The 27,051-nt window shown below is 38.5% G+C and overlaps 1 protein-coding gene across 3 annotated transcripts in view; it reads right to left on the reverse strand.

The window, feature by feature from the left end:
• Positions 1–27,051, reverse strand: part of LOC124777213 — a 482,077-nt gene that overhangs the window by 106,565 nt on the left and 348,461 nt on the right. For all 3 annotated transcript variants that reach the window (XM_047252529.1, XM_047252528.1, XM_047252531.1), the window contains one exon: positions 16,846–16,959. In XM_047252529.1, the coding sequence (XP_047108485.1) occupies positions 16,846–16,959 (114 nt within the window). The remainder of the gene's footprint in view (positions 1–16,845; positions 16,960–27,051) is intronic.

A 27,051-nucleotide genomic window follows, 5' to 3' on the forward strand; every position in this document is an offset into this window, starting at 1 on the left:
TCATAGCCAGCCTTAATTTTTGAAGTTAAGCACCACACGTTCAAATGTGAGGAGTAGACTGAGGGTTGGCACTAATTCCTTATCAACACTTTTCATGATGCAGTGAACTATAGTCAGTGAGATAGGCTGTTATTTCAGTCTTGGTTAGGCCATCAAGCAGTGAAGTGTATATAACACCACAGGAGGAATTAAGACTGCAGTGGGTCTCTACTAACAGGATAGCTGTGGTAAAGTGTTGCATTGAAAAGTTACTGTGCTTAAAAAGCACTATCCTCCTCCAAAAGCAAGGTCCCATTACACAGCCAAGAGCAGGACTTCACAGGACTGGCAATGGCATCTACACCCTTCTGAATAACAAATGGATTAAATGTCATGAAATTGTGATCAACTTCCATGCAGACACTACGAGGTATCGGGGTGCAGCTGGTTTAAGTATCGATTCTTTCATCTCAACCCATTTACAATTTTGGGATTAGAAACTCATTGCTAAAAAGTCCTCCATGGTTGCCAGCATCTCCAATGGCACACACATTCCTGCTGGGGGCCACCCTCATGGGGGAAGCACACCTGCCTTATATGATTGTCCGCACCTCAGGTCACACCTCCTGGAATCCAAAAGAGGGACCAATCGGCATAGAGGAAGGTACCAGCTCAGGCAATCACTCCTCCCTGGGCCTGACCTTTACCAGGGGGTACATACCAGCCCTACTTGTCAACCCAATCAACTTTTATGCGTCAAATGTGTGGGCTGGCTTTGAGGCATGCACAGGGAGGAAGAAGAAGAAGAAAAGGTGAAACAGAGACCTCAAATGCTACAACGGAGCAAGAGTAAGAAAAGGAAGGACAGGGAAAGAAAGGTGGGTGGACAGGATGAATCCATACACAGTTTACCAAGAACTTCGGTTTCCCAAAGAGGGCACACAACTCGGTCTTCAAGGGAGGGGAAAAGAATAGCAGGAGGATTGACATGCAGCACGGAAAGGAAAGTAGCACTGCAAAGGCACCACTATCAGTGCCCCATTTCCTTGTACCAGTCGCAAATGGTTCGTGGAAAGAACGAGTGCTGGTATGTCTCTGTGTGGATTTTATCTTTTTTGGGTTGTTTTGGGGAAGACCAGACAGCGAGGTCATCGGTCTCATCGGAATAGGGAAGGATGGGGAAGGAAGTCGGCCATGCCCTTTGAAAGGAACCATCCCGGCATTTGCCTGGAGCGATTTAGGAAAATCACGGAAAACCTAAATCAGGATGGCCGGACGCGGGATTGAACCGTTGTCCTCCCGAATGCGAGTCCAGTGTTCTAATTTCATCTTCTGGGCCTTTTTGGCAAGATATACATAGGAGGAAGATCTATATTGGTTGACTCTTCCAGGAACATACACTATCAGAACTTTAACAGTACATCACTTTGTGATGCACACTGCCTCTCTGGAAACATCTGCCATTGGAAATGGCCGAGCATCTCCAAGACACTTTTGTGCTAACTAAATGAACCTGTCTCTTCTATGGATCTTCTCTGTTTCCTCGATCAAATTTATCTGGTTTGACACTGATGAGTAATATTCAAGCATTGGTTTTTCTAAGCTACCTCCTTTGTTGAAAGATTACATTTCCTGAGGATTCTTCAATGAATCTCAGTCTGACATCTGTCTTACGTGGCATTAGTTTTATGTGGTCATTCCACTTTAAATTGCTTTGTATACATGTCCTTGATATTTTATGAAAGTAACTGCTTGCAGTGATTGTTCTGAAATTGTGTATCAATACAATAATGGGTCTTTCTTTCACAACTTCTTTCTGTTGAGAATGACACACTGTGTTCAGTTTGCTAGATGTTATGCTTTTTTTCTTAGTATATGCCCAGCATATACTTGGCTGAAGTAGCAAAATATGCAATCACTCACTGGGCCAGGAATGTAGACCATGGGCTTGAAGTTGTTGAAGTAATGTCTGTGTAATCTGTTATACCTATGCATAGAGAATGGCTTATTAATTAATAGAATTTCCTTAGTTTTATTATTGATTGGCAACTGCAAAAGCAACATTCAAGTCTATTTTTGAGATATTATGGCCACAGCAAGTTAAGCTGACAATTCCTATGGACTAAGTATTGGATACAGACCCATGCTGGTTGCACATAACTACATACTGTGACTGATCTATTATAACTATCACTGGAATTATTGACGGCTAGAAGATACCAGGGGCACTACTTCCATTTTTGTGTTTTATCTAGTTCTACCTTAAATGGATCATGTTTAGGGAGTAGCTTTAGGCATGCTCTGTAAAAGTGAGGTGCTGTGGATTTCTTTAATTTATATGTGCTTTACAAAGCCTATTGTACAACCTGACATAGGTTCAAACAGTTGCTTGAACTGTCAATATGTTGTATCAAGTTCTCGAACAATATCACACTTTAAATCAGATCTACTTGGTCTTGATTTTAGAAACCAAAAGGCAAAAAAGTGTTTGCTTCTTAAATTAGTTGGTAATTTTTTTTTGTACTTAGTAGCATGTATTGAGTTTTGATCTTGCCATGTGGACAATTCACTATTTTACTTCACTACTCTATGCTTAGCTTGCTGCGGCAGTTGTGAACCAATGCTCAGTACATGGCCAAACTGGTGACACACAGCCATAGCCGTCCAATGGGAAGTCCACTACCTGCATTTACAACTCTACTATGCAAACCACTGTGAAGTGCATGGCAGAGGATATGAACCATTGTATCCATTATTAGGGTTTCTTCCCATCCCATTCAGGTATGGAGTGCAGGAAGAATGATCGTTTAAATGCCTCCATATGTGCTGTAATCAATCTAATCTTGTCCTCATGATCACTATGTGAAAGATAAACATGGGGTTGTAGTATATTCTTAGAGCCATCATTTAAAGCCTTTTCTTGAAACTTTGCACATAGGCTTTCTCGAGATAGTTTATGTCTATCTTCAATAATCTACCAGTTCAGTTTCTTCATCTCTGTTACACTCTCCCACGGATCAAACAAACATGTCACCATTCATGCTGCCTTCTATATATACGTTCAATATCCCCCTTTAGTCCTATTTGGTATGAGTCCCACACGCTTGAGCAATATTTTACAATGGGTCCCCATGAGTGATTTGTAAGCAATCTCCTTTGTAGACTGATTGCATTTTTCCAGTATTCTACCAATAAACCGAAGTCTATTACCTGCTTTACCCATGACTGAGCCTATGTGGCTATTCTATTTCATATCCCTACAAAGTGGTACAGTGAGGTATTTGTATGAAATGGTCAGTTGAATTGTGACTCACTGATATTATAGTCATAGGATAGTACCTTTTTTTTTCATTTTGTGAAGTGCAAAATTTCATGTTTCTTGTACACAATTAAAGCATGTTGCCAGTATTTATACCACTTTGAAATCTTATCAAGATCTGACTGAATATTTATGCAGATTCTTCCCGACTGCACGTCATTATAGAAAAAAATCTGCTTTTCAAGTGTGCTTCAAACTATGGCATTACTATTAACATTGGCCACAAAGATCTCAACACATTTCCCTGGGGTATACCCAAAGTTACTTCTACATCTGACACTGACCCTCCATCCAAGATAACTTGCTGCATCCTCCCTACCAAAAAATCCTCAGTTCAGCCACAAATTTCACATGATACTCCATATGACTGTACTTTTGACAATAAGCATAGATGTGGTACTGAGTCAAATGCTTTTCAGAAATCAAGAAATACAACATCTATCCGATTAGCTTGGTCCACAGCTTTCTGTATGGCATGTGAGAAAAGTGTGAGTTGGGTTTCGCATAACCAACATTTTCAGAATCCGTACTACTTTGGCATCGAGGAGGTCATTCTTTTTGAGTTCACAATATGTTTTAAAATTTTAGAAGAAACCAATGTCAAAGACACTGGTCGGTAATTTTGTGGGTTACCTCTACTCTCCTCCTTGTAAAAGGATGTGACCTGTGCTTTCTTCCAACTACTGGACATGTTTTCCTGTTTGAGGGACCTACGACTGATTACAGTTAGGAGAGGGTCTAACTCAATGACAAATTCGGTATAGAATCTGACAGGGGTTCCATCAGGGCCTGGAGCTTTATTCAATTTTAATGATTTCAGCTGTTTCTGAGCATCACTGACATTAATACTTATTTCATTCATCTTTTCAATGGTACAAGGACTAAATTGGGGCAATTCTCCTGGGTTTTCCTTTGTAAAGGAACATTTGAAAATTGAGTTAAGCACTTCATCTTTCACTTTGCTAACCCTACTTTCAGTTCCTATCTCGTCAGCGAGATACTGGGCACTAACTCTGGTGCCACTAATAGCCTCTACATATGACCAGAATTTCTTTAGGTTTTGTGTAAGATCATTTCACAAATTCTGCTATGATGGTCATACACAAAAAGGGGGGAAAGGTATACAGTAGAAGAAGCATGGGTAGCTTTGAGAGATGAAATAGTGAAGGCAGCAGAGGATCAAGTAGGTAAAATGACAAGGGCTAGTAGAAATCCATGGTTGAATTTAATTGATGAAAGGAGAAAATATAAAAATGCAGTAAATGAAACCGGCAAAAAGTAGTACAAACATCTCAAAAACGAGATCGACAGGAAGTGCAAAATGGCTAAGCAAGGATGGCTAGAGGACAAATGTAAGGATGTAGAGGCTTATTTCACTAGGGGTAAGATAGATACTGCCTACAGGAAAATCAAAGAGACCTTTGGAGAAAAGAGAACCACTTGTATGAATATCAAGAGCTCAGATGGAAAACCTGTTCTAAGCAAATAAGGGAAAGCAGAAAGGTGGAAGGAGTATATAGAGGGTTTATACAAGGGCAGTGTACTTGAGGGCAATATTATGGAAATGGAAGAGGACGTAGATGACGATGAAATGGGAGATATGATATTGCATGAAGAGTTTGACAGAGCACTGAAAGACCAAAGTAGAAACAAGGCCCTGGGAGTAGAGAACATTCCATTAGGGCCACTGATAGCCTTGGGAGAGCCAGCCATGACAAATCTCTTCCATCTGGTAAGCAAGATGGACGAGACAGGTGAAACACCCTCCTACTTCAAGAAGAGTATAACAATTTCAGTCCCAAAGAAAGCAGGAGTTGGCAGGTGTGAAAATTATTGAACTAAAAGTTTAATAAGTCACAGCTGCAAAATACTAACATGAATTCTTTACAGACAAATGGAAAAACTGGTAGAAGCTGACATCGGGGACAATCAGTTTGGATTCCGTAAATGTTGGAACATGTGAGGCAATCTGACCCTATGACATATCTAAGAAGATAGATTAAGGAAAGGCCAACCTATGTTTCTAGCATTTGTAGGCTTAGAGAAAGCTTTTGACAATGTTGTCTGGAATACTCTCTTTCAAATTCTGAAGATAGCAGTGATCCAATAGAGTGAGTGAAAGGCTATTTACAATTTGTACAGAAACCAGATGGCAGTTATAAGAGTCAAGGGGCATGAAAGGGAAGCAGTGGTTGGGAAGGAGGTGAGACAGGGCTGCAGCCTATACCCGATGTTATTCAATGAAACAAAAGAAAAATTTGGAGTAGGAATTAAAATCCATGGAGAAGAAATAAAAACTTAGTTGTTTCCTGATGACATTGTAATTCTGTCAGAGACAGTAAAGGACCTGGAGGAGCAGATGAACAGAATGGACAATGTCTTGAAAGAAGAATATAAGAAGAACATCAACAAAAGCAAAACAAGGATAATGGAATGTAGTTGAAATAAATCAGGTGATGCTGTGGGAATTAGATTAGGAAATGAGGCACTTAAAGTAGGAAATGAATTTTGCTCTTTGGGCAGCAAAATAACTGATGATGGTCGAAGTAGAGGAAATATAAAATGTAGACTGGCAATGGCAAGGAAAGCGTTTCTGAAGAAGAGAAATTTCTTAACATCGAGTGTAGATTTAATTGTCAGGAAGTCTTTTCTGGAAGTATTTGTATGGAGTGTAGTCCTGTATGGAAGTGAGACATGGACGATAAATAGTTTAGAAAAGCAGAGAATAGAAGCTTTCAAAATGTGGTGCCACAGAAGAATGCAGAAGATTAAATGGGTAGATCTTGTAACTAATGAGGAGGTACTGAATAGGATTGGGGAGAAGAGGAATTTGTGGCACAACTTGACTAGAAGAAGGGATTGCTTGGTAGGATATGTTCTGGGGCATCAACGGGTCATGAATTTAGTATTGGAGGGCAGCGTGGAGGGTAAAAATTATATAAGGAGACCAAGAGATGAATACACTATGCCGATTCAGAAGGATGTAGGTTGCAGAAGGTACTTGGAGATGAAAAAGCTTGCACAGGACAGAGTAGCATGGAGAGCTGCATCAAACCAGTCTCTGGACTGAAGACAACAACAACAACAACAACAACAACAGTCATTGAAGGCTTCACACTTTGTTCTCTTGACAGCCAAATGCATTTCAGTCAGAATCTCTCTATCTACGGTCCTATGCTTTGTTTTACACCTATTATGCTGTAATCTCTATTTCTTAAGGAGTTTTTTTTTTTAGAATGACTGTATACCGGGGAGGGTCCCTCCCATCATGAACTGTTCTACTGGGTACACAGGGTGTATACGTGGACAAGGAAAGAAAATTCCCGGATTTTTCCTGGTTGAAAATACACTTTCTCCTGGGTGACAGTATATTTTCCCTTATCAATCGTTTGAATAGTTATGGTTTTATACACGGGCATGCAATTTCCTGGCACTTTAGAAAACGAAACTCAGGGAAAAAGACATGCTTTGGAAATATCTTTGATGTGCAGCAACATGTACGCTGCATATTAGGAAAGCATACATTGGAATTCCATCAAACACTGCATGTTACTTTCCGCTTTTGTAAGCCACTCGTAGCTCATGTCACGTGATCTCACCAGCCGATGACAGCAGATATTAAGAGCATAGGATACATGATGTAGTCAGCCAACAAACAGCAACATCACTGTTATGTAGCACGAACACACAAACAGGGAAAGCTAATACTTTAAATTAATATACATAGTGTTGCTACAAGAAAAGCAAAGCTTTCACATATATTGGTCTCACGCTGCAAGAGAAGCTAAGCTTTCGTGTATACTGTTGATCTTTTTTGCGTGTGTTACACTTCAAGATATATCACACAAATGTGCCAGTAAAATTTTTAATAATGTCTGATCTTCTGGGTTTGAAATTCTTCTAAATGGCTCGTCATCAAAGAGTTGATTTTTAAATGAGAGTCAAACACTCTGTGATCTAATAAATTCATGGTACATTCTTGCATATAGTTCAACTTATGTGAAAGGATATTTACTTTGAAAGTAAGGCTTTTCAAACCACTATTCACAATATTTTCCCGCGACCTGTTAGAAATAGATTCGTTTCAGCAGTTGCCAGAGAGCGCAGATAACAGGCAACACCGCGCTTGGGTAGTTATCATGATGTAGGAAGCTCGTATGTACGTATGTGTAAAACATTGAAAGATCATACATTATGTCACAAAATAAACAAGACATCAGAGGATACTGCAAGAGCATCGGAATTTCGTTAACCATATAAAAATGGGCGCATTTAAAGTGCATACTTAAAGGGCACATTTGTATGTCCAGATTCCCAATGAAGTAGACCTTGACCTGATATTAAGCTTTTCAGTGTGGTTTTCGGGATGTAAATTTTCATAGAGCACCAGTACTGCATTATATCATGTTTGCTTCTTTATTATGGCATAATGCCATACATGCTAGAAAATGAAAACGTGCACTTGAAATGCAGCGAACAGTTGAAACTAGCCAGTACCGTGGAATTAAACATTTCGTTTCAAATAAATTGACTGCCTCTGTGGAAAAGGTTAACGAAAGTCAAATTTCTTTAGCAAACAGACAAAAATAACTTCATTGTTCTGCATGGCGATTAATGCTTGACTGTCAGAAAGGTAGAAATAAAATAAAAGCTGAAACTAATGACATATTTCAGCCTTCCGTAATTATGTGAATGTGTTCTAATTCACTTGATAGCTCCCGGCCACAGATATCCATTTTGTTTTCATTTGACATGAGAGTAAACGAAGAGGAAACAGCAAAATCACTAAATGTAAACACGGGTCACGTGGAGACTACCCACTAGAACTCAGACTGCTCTGTGCATCAGCCCCGGATCTATGACATTTGCGAACCGGGTCAATACAAAAAAAAATCGAAATTTCAAAATATGTTCATCTTGTAGCGCACATCTTTCTGAAAAGTCTGAAATATAAAACATATGTATTTGAGGAAATGTAAGACATATTATTTGGTCTTAAGTACGCCAAAGTGCAGTGCCACACCTCTTCATAAAGCATTTTTCTACCGCACACCCAAACTATATTCAGGAGAGTGGAAATTGAAATGTCCTGTGGTGCCTCTCCTGCTCCCAGTCGGCTGGAGTTGATTGCACCCTGTTTCCTAAATGGCTGCTGGAACAGTCTCTTCAACATGTTGAATGGGACCCCCAGGCACACACACTAAGTGCACCTGTTGTTCTTTCTTGTCCCTAGCTGCTAAGGGGTACCATTATTTGCCATTTTTTTTTAATGGCAATGATTAATAGACCCCTTACTCTTGACACAGGGCAAAGTAGGTTTCCCAAAACAGGTGAAGTGAGCCCCACTGACTCAGTTTCAGTTTCAATGAAAGATAGCACATCAAACCAGTTGCTTAGGGAGATCAGTATAACACTAGTACTCCCCTGGTCCCCCCATCTACCCTGTACAGGACTCCTAAGTCCACTACTGACACACCATTCACAGTCAAATGGACGAATAGTGACAGATCCTGTACTTCCTGCAGATGAGACAGGATTCACAGATACTTGACGTCCCAGAGCGCTTCCAATACACTGATATGCAGCAGTTGCCAATCACTTAACAGTAGTATGCTGCTTACAAGTGTTAGTCAACTCATCCCTTGTTCGAGAACAGCATTTACAATGCGGCTGCATTGTGGCTGGTGCAGTGTATTACAAGACAGTGAACAAATAGCTTTAAACTAAGCCTGCTAACTACCTTTCATTCTGTTGAGCTAAAAAATTACTAATTCCCCATAAGAATCAAAGAAAATACACAAAACAAGATTTATATTAAGCCAACAAAAAAAGCTGTGGTAAAAGTTATACTTTCCTAAAACTTTTTGAGGTTAGTTATAGGCATTAACAAACTAAAAAATAGAGTTTATTTACAATAAATGTAGATAATACGTACCCCTCTTGAAGCAAAAACTAGGTTTACTATAATGTGTTACTTACAATATCTGCCACAGTACCCAAATTCACAAATGCCGATTTATTACAAATTAGGTGAGGTACAGGACAATGGTCTTGAAAATTCTCAAAAATGTATGTCTATTTGTGTGATATACACAAATTCTTGGGGAGCTATTCTTTGGCAGTAACTGTGAATCACAAATGCTGATTTGCTATGAAATAAGTTATCCACAACAATCGCACCAGTAACTTACAAAAATTTTCTAAAATATAGTTTTGTAAGTGTCCAAAAATTCTCAAAAATAATCTACTTCTCACATAGTTATATAATGAAACTAAAGAACAATTGTTCTGAACAAGAATAGGCCTACTGTTCTCAAAAATTTTAAAAGAGCACAAATAAGTTTAAGCTTACAATGAATGATAACAGTACGAGTTTATCGTGCCACTCAAAAATGTTCAAAATTTCACAATATATCAAATACAAATGAGTACTGATACAATCAACGAAAGATTATGCAGAAGTGATGTAAACAATAACATATATGAATCCAGAATTTCAAATTGGCATACGAATCTGGCACACACAGTCTCACACAAAGGAGAATTCTGAAGTCAGTTTTTACATACAGATAGATGTGCAAATTGCTTGAATTTTTACTTAGCTGATTCTGTGACAGTCTCTATACTGGTGTGCCGAAGATGAAAACTGCAGTGACAGTTTATCTCAGTCAAAATTGGAAAAATGTGCGGCGAGAACAAAGCATGTCTTCTGCCTGGAGCAGCTAACAAAACTGACCAGTGCTCCATTCATCTCCATAGTGTTGATGTGAACTTCTGCAGGTCTCCATCAGCTCCTGTGGGTACCATCTGGATAGCATGAAGCTTGCTGATAGAGTTGTTGTTGCTGGGCACTGGCCGTAGAAAACACTGGTTAGGTCCCTACTTGTTGCACACAATCAACTGTGTCATTACAGAATGTGCAATGAGGTCTCTTACGTTTGGTGCTGCAGTTTTGAGATGATTTATTTGAGGCAGCTATCCTGGGGCTTGCACACAACAATTTGGAGGCAATTTTTTTGTGAGTTTCTGCTCACTCTAGGAGAGGACTACAGCAAAGTAACAGATTTTCTTTGTGTGTGCCTACCACTAATGACAGATGTTAATCACTAACTACTGGCCTAACCTCTTAATCCCACATTACCAGACAACCAGTTGCTCAGTAATTCAGACACGATGTTGACTGACTACCATCAGTTAAAGGCTAAAGTCATGACTGGTTGCTAGTATGATATTCTACATTGGTGTTGATGCCACATGGTCTATACAGCCTGTACTGACACTGTTATTTTGGGTGCTTTAGTGAGTTTTAGAAGCTCAATTAATGTTGGGTCAGATTACTATAATGCCTTTGCACTGATTTGCTGTCCAGAGATAGACCTATGTCACAGATTTAAGATTCAGCATACAATGTGTCATTGTTCATATGAAATATCACCCTCGTGAGCCAGGCCTTAAAGATCCGCAGTCCACGCTGCATATGTTTACTGGTGCTGCTTAACATGATAATTTAACTCAGGCCTAACTGCTACCACATGGTTTAGTGACTGTAGCAGCCACTCAACAAACCATATACATTACAGAAGCAACACAAACTGAAGAGTTGACTGCACAGCTCTTGCACTCACATGAACTCCTAATCTTATCACCCCAATACTATGTATGAAATGCATATGGATCCACAGTGCCATCGATACTCCACCTAGTAGATCCCAAACATCACAGCAGCATGAAGTTAGTAAAAGCTCCACTATTAGCCTGTTAATGCCTTCGCCTATCTACTACCTCCTATTGCATGGGCCACAGTAAACAAGAATTTCTGTTGTATGTCAAGCCATTGAGATGTTTAGCCAGCACGAATCATATGCATCATATGAGATATATATTTTGGAACAACAAAAGGAACTGTGAAATAACAAACAACATTCGGACAAAACCTATAATTTTACGAGGTTGAGAAGCAAATATGATTGAGTCATCAGTAAAAAAAAAGTGATTTATTAATCGGAAGTGGATAATGTATCATTAACCACTTATAAATTAGTTTAAATTAATTATGTTTTGAGAATATTCATAGACAATGAATAATCTTCAACTGTGTGATATTTTTCAAAACAATGAGGTACATGCAACACAACTCAACAGTTTTTATATTCCAACTTTTTTCACTCCATTTCTTATTTTTCGTACATACTTTTCAAATTCTTGTTAGATGAGTATTCAATGGTGTGGGATCCATATGTTTCAAAAAACTAAACCCCAATGTTCTGCATATAGTATCATTGGTATATCTCCAGTTGATAACAGTCCTTGCCTTTTACAAACTTGTGACACCACATTTTGTAATGCTGCTTCTGGTATTTGAAGTCTATACTCTGTCTAATTCTGTTTCTTTTTCACATGGTCTTTGTTGTACAGAATATATGAATTAAAAAGTACTATATGAAATATGTAAAGAAAAAGTTTTGGTGGCCTTTCAAGTACTTCTTTGTAACAGGGAAACTTGCTAATATCTGATCTTGGCAGATAATACCAATCTCTTCCCTGCTGTAATCACTGACACATTTTGGTTTGAAAGTACTGTTTCATTGACTGTTGTTTTGTTCAGTCATTACTTCCGTGCTTTGTAGAAATAAAATAGGCATCCTGTTTATCCTTACACTTCAGTGCTAATATGCTTTGCACTTATCATGCATTCCTCATTTTTAATTTTGCTTCAACGAGATCTTCCAGTGTATTTTCTCTATTAAAAAACACTATCTCAACAACATTTCTTCCATTTTCAATTAAAGTTATAAACAATTCTGATAAAGCATACCAATTATCCACATACAAAGTGTGTCCTTTATTTAGAATTGACTTTCATCCAACAGTTTCAGATGCATTTTAATCGCAATCTGTTTTATTGTTTTATGAATATATTTTAAAATTCTAGCAATAGCTCAATGCTGATTCACAAAGCTTCTAAAATTTTATCCCAAACTTTGCCCTCTTTGAGGGAATAATTTGTTTATAAGATTGTGTCCCTTAAATTTCATTACTGATTCATTGATCACAATGTTCTCTTCCATTACAAACACTACTATGAATTTTTTTATTAAAATTGTCTATCACAGGCATGACTACATAATTTATTCATCGTGCCAGTCATATCATTATTTGCATAATATAAAAACCTAGTGATTTGCACATTTCTTTTCAGTGGCATAGTTTTCCTGAAATCGGTGTTTCTATGATGGCTCTGTTAGGCTAGTACATCTAATTTTTTTTTTGTAACTTAAGCCATTATAATGAATAATGCAAAGTACATTTTAAGTTAATTACAACTGACAAGGATCTGTGTCTCATCAATTTTCTTTCTTGTATTTTCATTGATCATTAATGGTTGTTCTGGATACTGATTTGTTTCCACAACAATATCAGCCAAAAACACATTGTCAAACAGTGCACAAAGAATGGCTAACACTTTTGTACTTCTGCCTAACTGCTCTTATACCAAGTGTCAGCATACACTCCTGAATTTGTGGCATGTTATTTTCTTCTTTCCAAATCTACTGCATAGATGATTGATGACGATACTGTCTTCATCAGTGATGTTATCTTCAGTGATTAATCTTCTTGAACACATGAAACACAACACCACTACTGTCCTATAACTATCAGAAAGGTCTATCAAATCATTGTTCACAATAACAACATACTGCTCACTACTATCATCAGTACTAGACATTCTTTTTACTGACACAATAGGTATACAGGGTGGTTAAATCTTTTAGGGACTTATAATCGACATGCATGAATGCAACAAAGTTGTACAAATAACTGAAGAACATTGAGAGCTGTTGAATCACGAGTCCGACTCATGTTGTTGTCGTTTGTGCCGCATTGCATACCATGAGCCTGGCGCATCTTGTTTACATGTGGACAGTGTAAAGAACCATGGTGCAGGTTCATGCTTACTGTTTATGGCCCAACTTCCTTACCATGAGTCACACTCGTGGTTGTAGGCCAAGGAGTTAATAGAGGCAGCCATCCCACCAAGAAGGGATCAACTTCAACAATGACTTGAGCTCTGCAGCAGCAATGGATCAAATGTGTAATCATCCACATAACCCAATTATTCCTAACAAGATTCATGAATCGGCCCAGATCCAGTAAACCAGCAGAAGCGAAATTGCAAATTTATCAACTGGCCTTTAAGCCCCCTCATAGGTAACATACATACGCCCCATTCTAAGACACTTCATGGTAAGTTATCTATTCTGTATTAAATTTTGACCTATTCCAAGGACTTACCATGTATAGAGATGTATGCTCCTGTCAGTAAATCATGAGTTCCTTAACCACGAAGTTTTTTTGGGGGGTTTGAGTTATAAAGAGATCAAACTACAGCGTAATCAGTCAACCAAGAAGTAATTGGTACAAATAGTCTTAGGAATAATTAAAGAGTTGGTTATGTATTCATGGACAATGGGCATGAGCAATGATATTTATCAATTGCATGCTGCATTTTGGAGGCAAAGTTGGTAGCTATCACTCGTGTCTTCAAGTACATGCATAATTTTTTACTAGAGCTGTGATTAAATGAGTTGTCTCCAAGGCTTGGAACAATGTAAAACTCAGAACTGCTTCACAATCTAGGTATTGAGATCATATTTGTATATAGAGTGAGTGAGTGAGAGTACATGCACACGAGTGTGTGTGTGTGTGTGTGTGTGTGTGTGTGTGTGTGTGTGTGTGTGTGTGTGTGTGTGTGTGTAACGATGCAAAATCTGTCCAACATATCATACAATTCAATGAGGGAAAGCAAGCTATAACACAAAATTTAAACTGTTAATAATCTGTTGAGCTGGTTTTGTTCATAGTAGATAGAGTGCCTCACCCTGCAGATAAAGTATGAGCATACTTGAGCCATGGATGCTCCACACCCACACAGTCAGTAACATCATCTCCAGCAAAGCAACTAATTAATTCATTCATTCACTCACTCACTTCAGAAGAATGTATCGGCCACTTATCTTGTTCTCATTCATGTTACTCACATAGAGTTTGTGTTAACCTTATTTTACAGAAACAAGTCTATCCTTTAGGATAGACTCTTTAGAGAGTTCTGTCAACTGTCTCACTATTGAATAGTATCATCATCATCATCATCATCATCATCATCACTGGCCTTTTGGTTGGTTGGTTGATTTGGTGGGAGAGGACCAAACAGTGAGCTCATCAGTCCCATTGGATTAGGGAAGGAAGTCGGCCATGCCCTTTCAAAGGAACCATCCTGGCATTTGCCTGAAGCGATTTAGGGAAATCACGGAAAACCTAAATCAGGGTGGTTGGATGCGGGTTTGAACCACTGTACTCTCAAAAGAGAGGACAGTGTGCTAACCACTGCACCACCTCGCTCGGCTACTCTCTTTTATGAGTGTCATTCAGAAAGTAAAGAATGCTTGTGCACAGATTCTGTGTTGTGTTTGCTGACAGCAAGATGTAGAGACTTGCCCACTTCAATTTATACATGGATCTATTGACAGCTAAATCTATAGCCCGCAAAGCACATGACCGACTGTGTGTGATGGAGGGCATACCTGACACCACTATCATTTCCCTGCAGTGTAACTCTGCCACAGCGGACCTCTTTGTCTATAGAGATGCAACATGTTACATTTATTTATGTTCATGGTCAACTGCCGGTCCTTGCAATAATTGCCAATCCTCTTATGGTCTTCCTGCATTTTGCTACAGTCTTCTGACCTTAGTACCTTTCTACAGATAACTGCATCATCTGTGAACAGCTTCACAGAGACTTCAGTGTTATCCATTAGATCATTGACATATTGAACCATAGTGGGTCTTGAACAAATGCTTCACATAGTTCTTGCCACATTATATTTATCAGTTTTGAGCTTTTGGCAACTTCCTCCATCTTCATCATCAGGAAATTAAATTTCAGTAGACAGTTAGATATCTCAGTTGGCCAAATTATGTCAGGGAGACATCATTGCAATTACATAGTTGTAAAAAGTATGTTTTGGATTTGGGAACATAGACAGTCAGTGACAGCAACACTGTCCTTTGGTCACAAGTGTCTGCAAGAAATCTGCTGTACTGGAAGAAGTGGTGGTGATGATGATGATGATGATGATTGGTTTGTGGGGCACTCAACTGCATGGTTATCAGTGCCCATACAAATTCCCATTCTCTGCTCGGTCCAGTCTCGCCACTTTCACGAATGATGATGAAATGATGAGGATAACACAAACACCCAGTCATCTTGAGGCAGGTGATACGGAAGAAGTGAATCTCTCTATGTGGTAACGACTGCTGGCATAACAGCATACTGAATGAATTACTAACTGCAAATCAAATTTTGAAGCACAATGTGAGATTGTCATGAGGATGCTGGGGGTTATGGTAGTGTTCCGTAACATGATGGACAAATCAAATCATGTAGAGAGTACCATTATTTTATAACTCTGAGTCACATAACATGGATCCAAAACAGAACAATTAAGAGAATATTGGAAAAGGAAATCCTGAGAACTGAATTAATTTGAAGTGCAAAAAAGTTTAAAAAGGCTGACATAGAGATTTTAACCGAACTGAGGATACACTAAGATACATATTATAAATCAAAATAGCTGCTACAGTCAAATCAAGGGATTGGATGTAGAGTGTGTGACACAGTCAGAAAAAATATTAAATAAATAAAATTGGTTAAATAGTAACAAAAATATGTGTACTATCTAAATTATATGTGGACAACTGTGTAAGGTTTCATTACAATGACTATAACAGTAATTACAAATACCTGATACAGTAGTAAAACAGCATTACTTCACAAAGCTAACTGATAATCACAATCTATTGTTGCAATCTCTTAAAGCTTCCCCCGGATGCCTTGAAAGACACAAATGAGGAAATATATCCAGGAGGTGATTGATATAGTTGTCAGGGCTGTCTTTGTACAATAATAATGACCTGTAGACTCGGTTGTCGCCGGGTGCTGCCTTTGTCATTTTAATCGAGAGTAACATGTTTATCTTTTGAGTAATTATTACCCAGCTACGGCAATGAAAAAACATCACAACTGCATTTGCAGAGAAATTTGGCCATGTTCATTCAATATCCACATCAAAAATACCTGTGATTGTAACAAAACAAAGTGCAGTTATATGTTTGGATACAAACTGTGAGTACTAAAAGCTTTGTAAATACTTTACTGATAAAACCATACTGCAAATTTTATACATATTATAATGAACTGTATGAACAGCCCTAAATGGTGAACGTATCATCATCATAGCATGAGGTTAACTTCATACTATCCACTCTTAGAACTCATATCTATTCACAGGTATTTAGTCTATAAAAACACACAACGTGAATTAACAAATGAAGAAAATTTATTAGCTGATAAATATCATCCCATAAATATAAACAAAATTTTCAGAAGCAACCAAAATAGTAAAACAACAGCTGCAGTAATGCTATGGGAAAATACAAAACATGACCAAAAGGTAGCAAATGTAGTTTCTTTCAATAAGTATTACCTGTAACATAGCCACTGGATTGATATTCCTTCCACAAAAATGGATAGACATTAACATAGGAAGCTTTGTCACCCATTCTTTTTCTTGTTTCTGGGAGTTCCAGTTCAATCTTCCCTACAAAATGTTCAATAATAGTTTCAAAAAGCATTGTAATTACTATTCACAAAAATATAACTGTTACAGTAATAGTATGAAAAACTTAGTGATAAGTCATGAGTTGTAATCTTACGTACATGTAATTTTATCCTTATCTTGTATGTATGGAAAAAGTTACTAGACAGGTTTAAAAATTTAATATAGGAATGTAATTCTTTTTTTGCAGTGTAAGAAATTATAATTCACAACAAGGATCATATTCATTTTGATTACTTTTTTAAATAATCTGAAAGTGGACAATAAATTGAGCCAGAAGGCAGCCAGTTGAAAAATGCTCCTGTTTGAGCACAAAAAGGTGAATTTCTTGTCTTTAAAAGACTCTGACAGGAAAGTGGGGAATGAGCTGTCTCAGTCATCATACTGCCTTCATCAACAAAAGTTCTGGCACTCAACATGTTTCCGCTCTTTTAACAGAATGTTCTAAATCCTTTTACTCAGCCTCCCTCTGTAGTGGCATTCACAATCAGCACCTCCCCATCACTGTTACTTACTACATGTCTTTCCCACTGTCTCCTTCTCTACCACCGGCACTTTCTCCTGTCTACCTCTGCCACTATCATTGTCTTCGTTCCTTTCTCTCTCACTCTTCCTTATCACTGTCTCCTCCTCTGTCTTTCTGCGATAGTGCCATTGTCTTTGTCTCATTCTTTTTCTTCCCCACTGACATTGCCTCTTTCTGTCTCACTTACAGTCTGCTGTCTTTCTCTTCAACAACCATTGTCTCTTGTCCACACATGTCCTTGTGGATGGTCTGCCCAGGTTTTTAACTCCTAGACTGGGAAACTTTAACAAAGGGGTATAGGGGATGGGTGAAAGTGTGCAAATGTTATGCTAGAGTTCGCTGGTCTAGGCAGGTGGCAAGTGGAAGGGGTGAGGGGGTTCCAGACCATGCAAACCTATGTATGGTCTCCACTCACCTCTCTCTTTTCATTTCTACCATCTCCTCTCTCTTTTACCCCCACTGCTATTCTCTCTACCTACATCACTTTCTCTTTTACTGGCACTGTTTCACACTGACCATCACTATCTCCTCTCTTCTTGTTTCCCACCGCTATTGTCTTAATCAATCTGTGCCCTATTATGGCAACACAGTGCACATACAAGGAAAATAGACATCCATCTGAAAGAATCAATGAGAATTATTATGGGTATTTAAAATCCATACTGATCCCTTGCTGCACACAATCATAAACATTCCACCACCTGAATTGTGATGCCAAGGAGCAACCAATCAAGAATGGAGGAATCTACATCACCCCAAGTATCCCTTCCAATTCATACAGTCTTAAATGACCCTCCTATAGATCAATTGATATCACGTACTCCACAGTAACATAATGGAAGAAACAACAAGAAGTCTGACATGAAAGAAGAGTTTTGCAAGAGATGGAGTGCTGCAACAACAAAACATCTGCCAGAATTAGATCTGAAGAGAAGTGAGTGGACAAGACAACAGGATAAGAACTGGTCATACCAGGTGGAATGCTATGATGCATCAGTGGAGACTCCGAAACTCTTCAGCCTGCAATTGTAGGGCCCAAGTACAAATCATTCAGCATACTGCACACTGATGCGCTGCCCTCTCAGAGAGTGTGCCCAGAACCATTCAGTGACTTTATTAATGCTATCAACTACTTCAACAATCTGCTATCAACTGCTTCATTCCCTAGATGTTGTACTATGTTTAAACGTATCTGTTTTAATTATGGCTGTAATTTTATGGTTTAAATGTTCTCCTTCTAGTATTATTGAATTATTAATTTTCATAATTTAAACATATTAAATTTGCACCTAAATCCTTAAATGTATAACTGTTACCTATATGTGTTTCTTAATATTTGTTGTTGTCACCATATGATAAATAAATAAATCTCTTTCTCTTTCATTGCCAAAATTTTGGGTGGTGAAGGCAGAATAAGAATTGAGGCAGTAGATACCCTACCTTTCTGTCAGAGTCTTTTGAAGACGAGCATATGGCTATATTTGTGCTCCAATAGGAGCATTTTCAGTTGGTTCCCTTCTTTTCCCTGTTACAGCAGGGTGCGCTACTCATATAAAATAAATTCTGTAGGTTGGTACAGTTTTGACAGTTTATTTATATACTTCCAACACATTTAGATATTTCAATACATGTTGTTTTTGTGGTCTTCAGTCCAGAGACTGGTTTGATGCAGCTCTCCATGCTACTCTATCCTGTGCGAGCTTCTTCATCTCCCAGTACCTACTGCAACCTACATCCTACTGAATCTGTTTAGTTTATTCATCTCTTGGCCTCCCTCTACAATTTTTACCCTCCACACTGCCCTCCAATACTAAACTGGTAATCCCTTGATGCCTCAGAATATGCCCTACCAACCGATCCCTTCTTCTAGTCAAGTTGTGACACAAATTTCTCTTCTCTCCAATTCTATTCAATACATCCTCATTAGTTATGTGATCTACCAATCTAATCTTTAGCATTCTACTGTAGCACCATATTTTGAAAGCTTCTCTTCTCTTCTTGTCCAAACTATTTATCGTCCATGTTTCACTTCCATACATGGCTACACTCCATACATATACTTTCAGAAACGACTTCCTGACACTTAAATCTATACTTGATGTTAACAACTTTCTCTTCTTCAGAAACGCTTTCCTTGCCATTGCCAGTCTACATTTTATATTCTCTCTACTTCGACCATCATCAGTTATTTAGCTCCCCAAATAGCAAAACTCATTTAATACTTTAAGCCTCTCATTTCCTAAGCTAATTCCCACAGTATCACCCGATTTAATTCGACTACATTCCATTATTCTCGTTTTGCTTCTGTTGATGTTCATCTTATATCCTCCTTTCAAGATACTGTCCATTCCATTCAACTGCTCCTCCAGGTCCTTTGCTGTCTCTGACAATATTACAATGTCATCGGCAAAACCTCAAAGTTTTTATTTCTTCTCCATGGATTTTGATCCATACTCCAAATTTTTCTTTTGTTTCCTTTACTGCTTGCTCAATATACAGATTGAATAACATCGGGGATAGGCTACAACCCTGTCTCACTCCCTTCCCAACCATGGCTTCCCTTTCATTCCCCTCGACTCCTATAACTACCTTCTGGTTTCTGTACAAATTGTAAATAGCCTTTCGCTCCCTGTATTTTACTCCTGCCACGTTCAGAATTTGAAAGAGAGTATTCCAGACAACATTGTCAAAAGCTTTCTCTAAGTCTACAAATGCTAGAAATGTAGGTTTGCCTCTCCTTAATCTATTTTCTAAGAAAAGTTGTAAGGTCAGTGTTGCCTCACGTGTTCCAACATTTCTACGGAATCCAAACTGATCTTCCCCGAGGTCGGCTTCTACCAGTTTTTCCATTTGTCTGTAAAGAATTCGTGTTAGTATTTCGCAGCCGTGGCTTATTAAACTGATAGTTTCGTAATTTTCACATCTGTCAACACCTGCTTTCTTTGGGATTGGAATTATTATATTCTTCTTGAAGCCTGAGGGTATTTCGCCTGTCTCATACATCTTGCTCACTATATGGTAGAGTTTTGTTAGGCCTGGCTCTCCCAAGGCTGTCATTAGTTCTAATGGGATGTTGTCTTCTCCTGGGGCCTTGTTTCAACTTAGGTCCTTCAGTGCTCTGTCAAACTCTTCACGCAGCATCATATCTCCTATTTCGTCTGCATCTACATTCTCTTCCATTTCTATCATATTGTCCTCAAGAACATCGCCCTTGTATAGTCTCTCTATATACTCCTTCCACCTTTCTGCTTTCCCTCCTTTGCTTATTACTGGATTTCCATCTGAGCTCTTGATATTCACGCAAGTTGTTATCTTTTCTCCAAGGATCTCTTTAATTTCCCCCCATGAACCATGGACCTTGCCGTTGGTGGGGAGGCTTGCGTGCCTCAGCGATACAGATAGCCGTACCGTAGGTGCAACCACAACAGAGGGGTATCTGTTGAGAGGCCAGACAAACGTGTGGTTCCTGAAGAGGGGCAGCAGCCTTTTCAGTAGTTGCAAGGGCAACAGTCTGGATGATTGACTGATCTGGCCTTGTAACAATAACCAAAACGGCCTTGTTGTGCTGGTACTGCGAACGGCTGAAAGCAAGGGGAAACTACAGCCGTAATTTTTCCCGAGGGCATGCAGCTTTACTGTATGATTAAATGATGATGGCGTCCTCTTGGGTAAAATATTCCGGAGGTAAAATAGTCCCCCATTCGGATCTCCGGGCGGGGACTACTCAAGAGGATGTCGTTATCAGGAGAAAGAAAACTGGCGTTCTACGGATCGGAGCGTGGAATGTCAGATCCCTTAATCGGACAGGTAGGTTAGAAAATTTAAAAATGGAAATGGATAGGTTGAAGTTAGATATAGTGGGAATTAGTGAAGTTCGGTGGCAGGAGGAACAAGACTTCTGGTCAGGTGACTACAGGGTTATAAACACAAAATCAAATAGGGGTAATGCAGGAGTAGGTTTAATAATGAATAGGAAAATAGGAATGCGGGTAAGCTACTACAAACAGCATAGTGAACGCATTATTGTGGCCAAGATAGACACGAAGCCCACACCTACTACAGTAGTACAAGTTTATATGCCAACTAGCTCTGCAGATGATGAAGAAATTGAAGAAATGTATGATGAAATAAAAGAAATTATTCAGATTGTGAAGGGAGACGAAAATTTAATAGTCATGGGTGACTGGAATTCGACTGTAGGAAAAGGGAGAGAAGGAAACATAGTAGGTGAATATGGATTGGGGGACAGAAATGAAAGAGGAAGCCGCCTGGTAGAATTTTGCACAGAGCACAACATAATCATAACTAACACTTGGTTTAAGAATCATGAAAGAAGGTTGTATACATGGAAGAACCCTGGAGATACTAAAAGGTATCAGATAGATTATATAATGGTAAGACAGAGATTTAGGAACCAGGTTTTAAATTGTAAGACATTTCCAGGGGCAGATGTGGACTCTGACCACAATCTATTGGTTATGACCTGTAGATTAAAACTGAAGAAACTGCAAAAAGGTGGGAATTTAAGCCATTTCTTTAGTACATAAAATTCTGCACAGAAATTAGTCATCTTAGATTTAAAAATCTAGTCAGTTGCCATGCTTCGTTTCTGACTGTATCACTATTAGGCATAAGAATAATACGAATATAAACATGACATGATACGTATATTCTTCCGGGTTTGCTGTTGTCTCACTCTAGTTTCGTAGTTTATTAGGCAGACAGGATTTAAATGGGATAGCAGCAAACACGAAAGAATACATGGCAAAATGTTTATATTCCTATTATTCTTATGGTGAAGAGAATACTGCGTGTGATTCACATTTCATCAGGTTCCTATTAGCAACAGTCTTGCCAGTCAGATTTTCGTAGTACATTGAAATTCTACTAAATTCGAAGATGAACAATATGGAATTTGTATTTACTTCGTTGGATAATGTATGAAAATGCAGTGGTCGAAACTCGGGGCGGAGAAAAAAAAAAGCTCGTCTTCCACCTTTTTTTAAAAAAAATTATTTACTGACGCAGAGGTTTTGTCGCCAGTATTTATCTCTGTGCCTACAAAGCATGCCTGTGTAGCGCTGCATATATTCGACGGCAGAAGTTAGTTGTGGCGGCACCTACCAACATTTTTCAGAACTTCCGCTTGCTTTGCACTCGATTCTAAGCTGCAGGCGGTTTTTTGGATTACAAAAACCGGAAGAAAAGTGCGGCTTAGATTCGAGTAAATACGGTATTGAAGCAGCTTAACAATTATTAAAAGTAAAATGTGTTTCTACCCAATAAACCTGTTGGATTGGTATTTGATAGGAAGTGTAAATATTTGAAACCAAATAATGATTGAAATTACAAAGTGGATCTACTATCATACAGGGTAACAATTATTGAACTATATGAAATAAAGTTGTCATAATTTATGAATGGTTTGCATTAGGATTTTCAAACTTCATGGTTGACTACAGGGCATGATGGGAATTAGGATGCACATGTGCGTGCATCTTCTTTTTGCTAGCCGTTTGCATGTGAAAATGTCATGGTAAAACATGCCTAAGCATACAGCGCTTGTGGAGGCCTACTATGCGAGCAATAAATGCCCAACTGTGGCTCAAAGGAAGTTTGCGACCAAGTTCAAGCTGAAGACAACCAACAATCAAGAATTTGATTCACAAGTTTGAGAGAACAAGTAGTGTTCATGATGACAGTGTTGGCAATGTCAGTCTCCACTCTACCTGAAAACATGGAGAAGACATGCACTGTGTTTCAAACAAGCCCCAGGAAACTTGTTGTTGAAGACCTGCACCTCTTCCGATACAAAATTCAAACCCCTCAGACACTAAGTCCCAGGCCCATGGGACAGCACTTGTGTTTCACAAACACTATTGTCCACAGAATTGACAAACAAGACTTTGACGTGAATATGGTTTGGTTTAGCGAAGAAGCCCACTTTTATTTGGATGGGTTCGTTAATAAGCAAAATTGGCATATTTGGGGCACTGAGAATCCGCATTTCATGATTGAGAAGTCTCTTCACCCTCAATGTGTGACTGTGTGGTGTGCAGTGTCCAGTTACAGAATAATCAGTGCAATATTCCCTGATGGCATGGTGACTACTGAACAGTATGTGAAGGTTTTGGAAGATGATTATCCAAAGTGACTCTGATTTCGACAACATGTGGTTCATGCCAGATGGAGCTTGACCGAATCAAAACAGTAGTGTGTTTGATATCCTAGACAAGCACTCTGGGGATCGCATTCTGGCTCTGGGGTACCAGAGACCACTGGCATGGGCCTCTATTGGCTGCCGTATTCTCTGGACCTGAACACATGTGACTCCTTTTTGTGGGGCGATAGTAAAGACAAGGTGTACAGCAATAACCCCAAAACCATTGCTAAGTTGAAACCAGCCATTCAGGATGTCATCAGCAGCATCGATGTTCCGACACTTCAGCAGGTCATGCAGAATTTTGCTATATGTCTGCACTACATCACCGCCAATGATGGCACGCATATCAAACTTGTCATAACCTAAATCTGAGTATCTGTGATGACATTTACATGTTGAATAAAAAGTGTACATGCTGTATTTGTAATTAATTTATGTTTTTTTCATATAATTCAATAATGGTCACCCTGTATATTCAGGAACAAACAGAATAGGGAGTGAAAACAAATAATTTCCAGTCAAGGAGCAGTATCAAAATGCAGTTTTGTTTTTGGGCTCAGAAGAGATCATGCTGTAGAACAATTTGGTAAACAGCACACCAGTAAACAATTGATTATACCAAGAGATGCTACTGAGTTGAGGTTGTGTGTCCTATCAGAAGCAAACACAGAGGTTGGTTGTCAAACTGCAGTTGCCACCTTATCGCTAAGCATTGTGTTGAAACATCTTGTGAAATGGGTTTTGGTGTATTTAATATGTGTGTATTATTACATTAGATTAGTACTTGTTCCATAGATCATGAACACGACACTTCGCAATGATGTGAAACGTGTCACGTCAATAAAAGACGTCTATACAAGATATTACATTACACAAAATATTACATGGCACTTAATTTTTTTTTTTTTTTTTTTTTGTGGGGGTTGGGGAAATTACTCATTTACTAAATCCAAAAATTCATCTAATGAGTATAAGGAGTTGCCATTAAGAAATTCTTTTAATTTCCTTTTAAATGCTATATGGCTATCTGTCAGACTTTTGATGCTATTAGGTAAGTGATCAAAGACTTTTGTGGCAGCATAATTTAACCCCTTCTGAGCCAAAGTTAGATTTAACCTTCAGTAGTGAAGATCATCCTTTCTCCTAGCGTTGTAGTCATGTACACTGCTATTAATTTTGAATTCGTTCGGATTGTTAATAAAAAATTTCATAAGTGAATATATATATTGTGAGGCTACAGTGGAGATCTCTAACTCTTTAAATAAGTGTCTGCAGGATGACCTTGGATGAGCTCCAGCAATTATTCTGATTACACGTTTTTGTGCGATGAACACTCTTTTACTCAATGATGAGTTACCCCAGAATATGATGCCATACAAAAGCAGAGAATGAAAATATGCGTGGTAAGCTAATTTACTGAAATATATATCACCAAAATTTGCAATGACCCTAATAGCATAAGTAGCTGACCTCAAACATTTCAGCAGATCCTCCGTGTGTTTTTTCCAGTTCAACCCCTCAACCTAGAAATTTTAAATATTCTACCTTAGCTACTGATTTCTGATCGAAGTCTATATTTATTAATGGTGTCATTCCATTTACTGTGTGGAACTGTATATACTGTGTTTTGTCAAAGTTTAATGACAGCCCATTTGCAGGGAACCACTTAATGATTTTCTGAAAAACATCATTTACAGTTTCACCAGTTAATTCTTGTCTGTTGGGTGTGATAGCTAGACTTGTATCATCGTCAAAAAGTACCAGCTTTGCATCTTCATGAAAATAGCATGGCAAGTCATTAATATATATTAAGAACAGCAGAGGACCAAAGACCGAACCTTGCAGCACCCCATTCTTGATTGTTCCCCAGTTTGAGAAATAAACAGTTTTTTGCATATTATGTGAACTGCTTATTTCAACTTTCTGCTCTCTTCCAGTTAGGTATGATTTAAACCATTTGAGCACTGTCCCATTCATACCACAGTACTTGAGCTTATCTAGAAGTATTCCATGATTTACACAATCAAAAGCCTTTGATAGATCACAAAAAATCCCAACGGGTGACTTCCGATTACTCAGAGCATTTAATATTTCATTACTGAAAGTATATATGGCATTTTCCGTTGAAAAACCCTTCTGGAAACCAAACTGACATTTTGTTAAAACTTTATTTTCACAAACGTGTGAAGCTACTCTACAATGCATTACTTTTTCAAGAATTTTGGATAAGGCAGTCAGAAGAGAGATTGGGCAGTAGTTGTTGACATCAGACGTATCCCCTTTTTTATGCAATGGTTTAACAATGGCATACTTCAGTCTATCTGGGAAAATACCCTGCTTCAGAGAGCTATTACATATGTGCCCTTGTTCCTGATTACCATATATTTGTAATATTTTTGAAGATGTGTTACCATGAACTACAACAAAACCCATTTGGGGGTTTTGCTTCCTGCAATGACTGTTTTACCATTTATAGGATGACAACAAAAATAAGCAGTTTTCATCAATGTTGCGATCCTTTATTATTGTTTTCACATTTGTTTTAAGCACTTTTTCATTGTACATGGTCAAAGGAGAGAAATCAGAGTACACAATTAACAAAAATAAACCACAAACTCTTTTTAATTAAGGATCAACTCCATCTGTGGCAGTTTAAATTAGTGTGTGGTTCTGTTTGATACTTTAGTGGCTGAATTGCTTCAAGTACACAGCAGCCAAATAACAACTTTTCCACAAAGTAGCAGCTGCCTGACAAGTCCACCCCAGTGCTGCAGATGATTAGGCGGGCTGCTTAGACTCAGTAATAATGGATATTTTGAAAACATTACAGTAATGTACATTAATAAAGTGAACACGCGGAAGTCCTTATAACAAGAACATGCAGCAGTGGCACCTGGAAACTCGAAGGGGCATGGCCTGAGGCCTGCTCATATTGTCTTCTCCATTGATGCTGCACTCACACTCTCTCTCTCTCTCTCTCTCTCTCTCTCTCTCTCTCGTGTGTGTGTGTGTGTGTGTGTGTGTGTGTGTGTGTGTGTGTGTACACGCGCATTTGCGCACGCACGGACGCATGTGTGTGTGGGCGCTCGTGCACGCGCACTCTAGCTTGAGAATGCATTTACTCTCAAAGTTAGCAAGTTTTCATTATTTTTTGTGTGTGCCTGTTGATGACTCAAAGCTTTTGCTTTTTGGTGAGTGGTCTCCCATACTCCTAAAATATTTACTTTTGAACAGAGCTTTCCTACTACTATATTACCCACAGTAATAGCTACATCGATTCTGAAACAATTGATCAGTATAAAAACAAAATGAAATCAGCCATAAAAGTAAAGATGACTCCTGAAATGCTTTGACAATTTTGTTTGATGACAGTGCTGAGTCACAC

This window comes from Schistocerca piceifrons, chromosome 2 (assembly GCF_021461385.2).
Source record: "Schistocerca piceifrons isolate TAMUIC-IGC-003096 chromosome 2, iqSchPice1.1, whole genome shotgun sequence".
In the NCBI taxonomy this organism is placed as follows: domain Eukaryota; kingdom Metazoa; phylum Arthropoda; class Insecta; order Orthoptera; family Acrididae; genus Schistocerca; species Schistocerca piceifrons.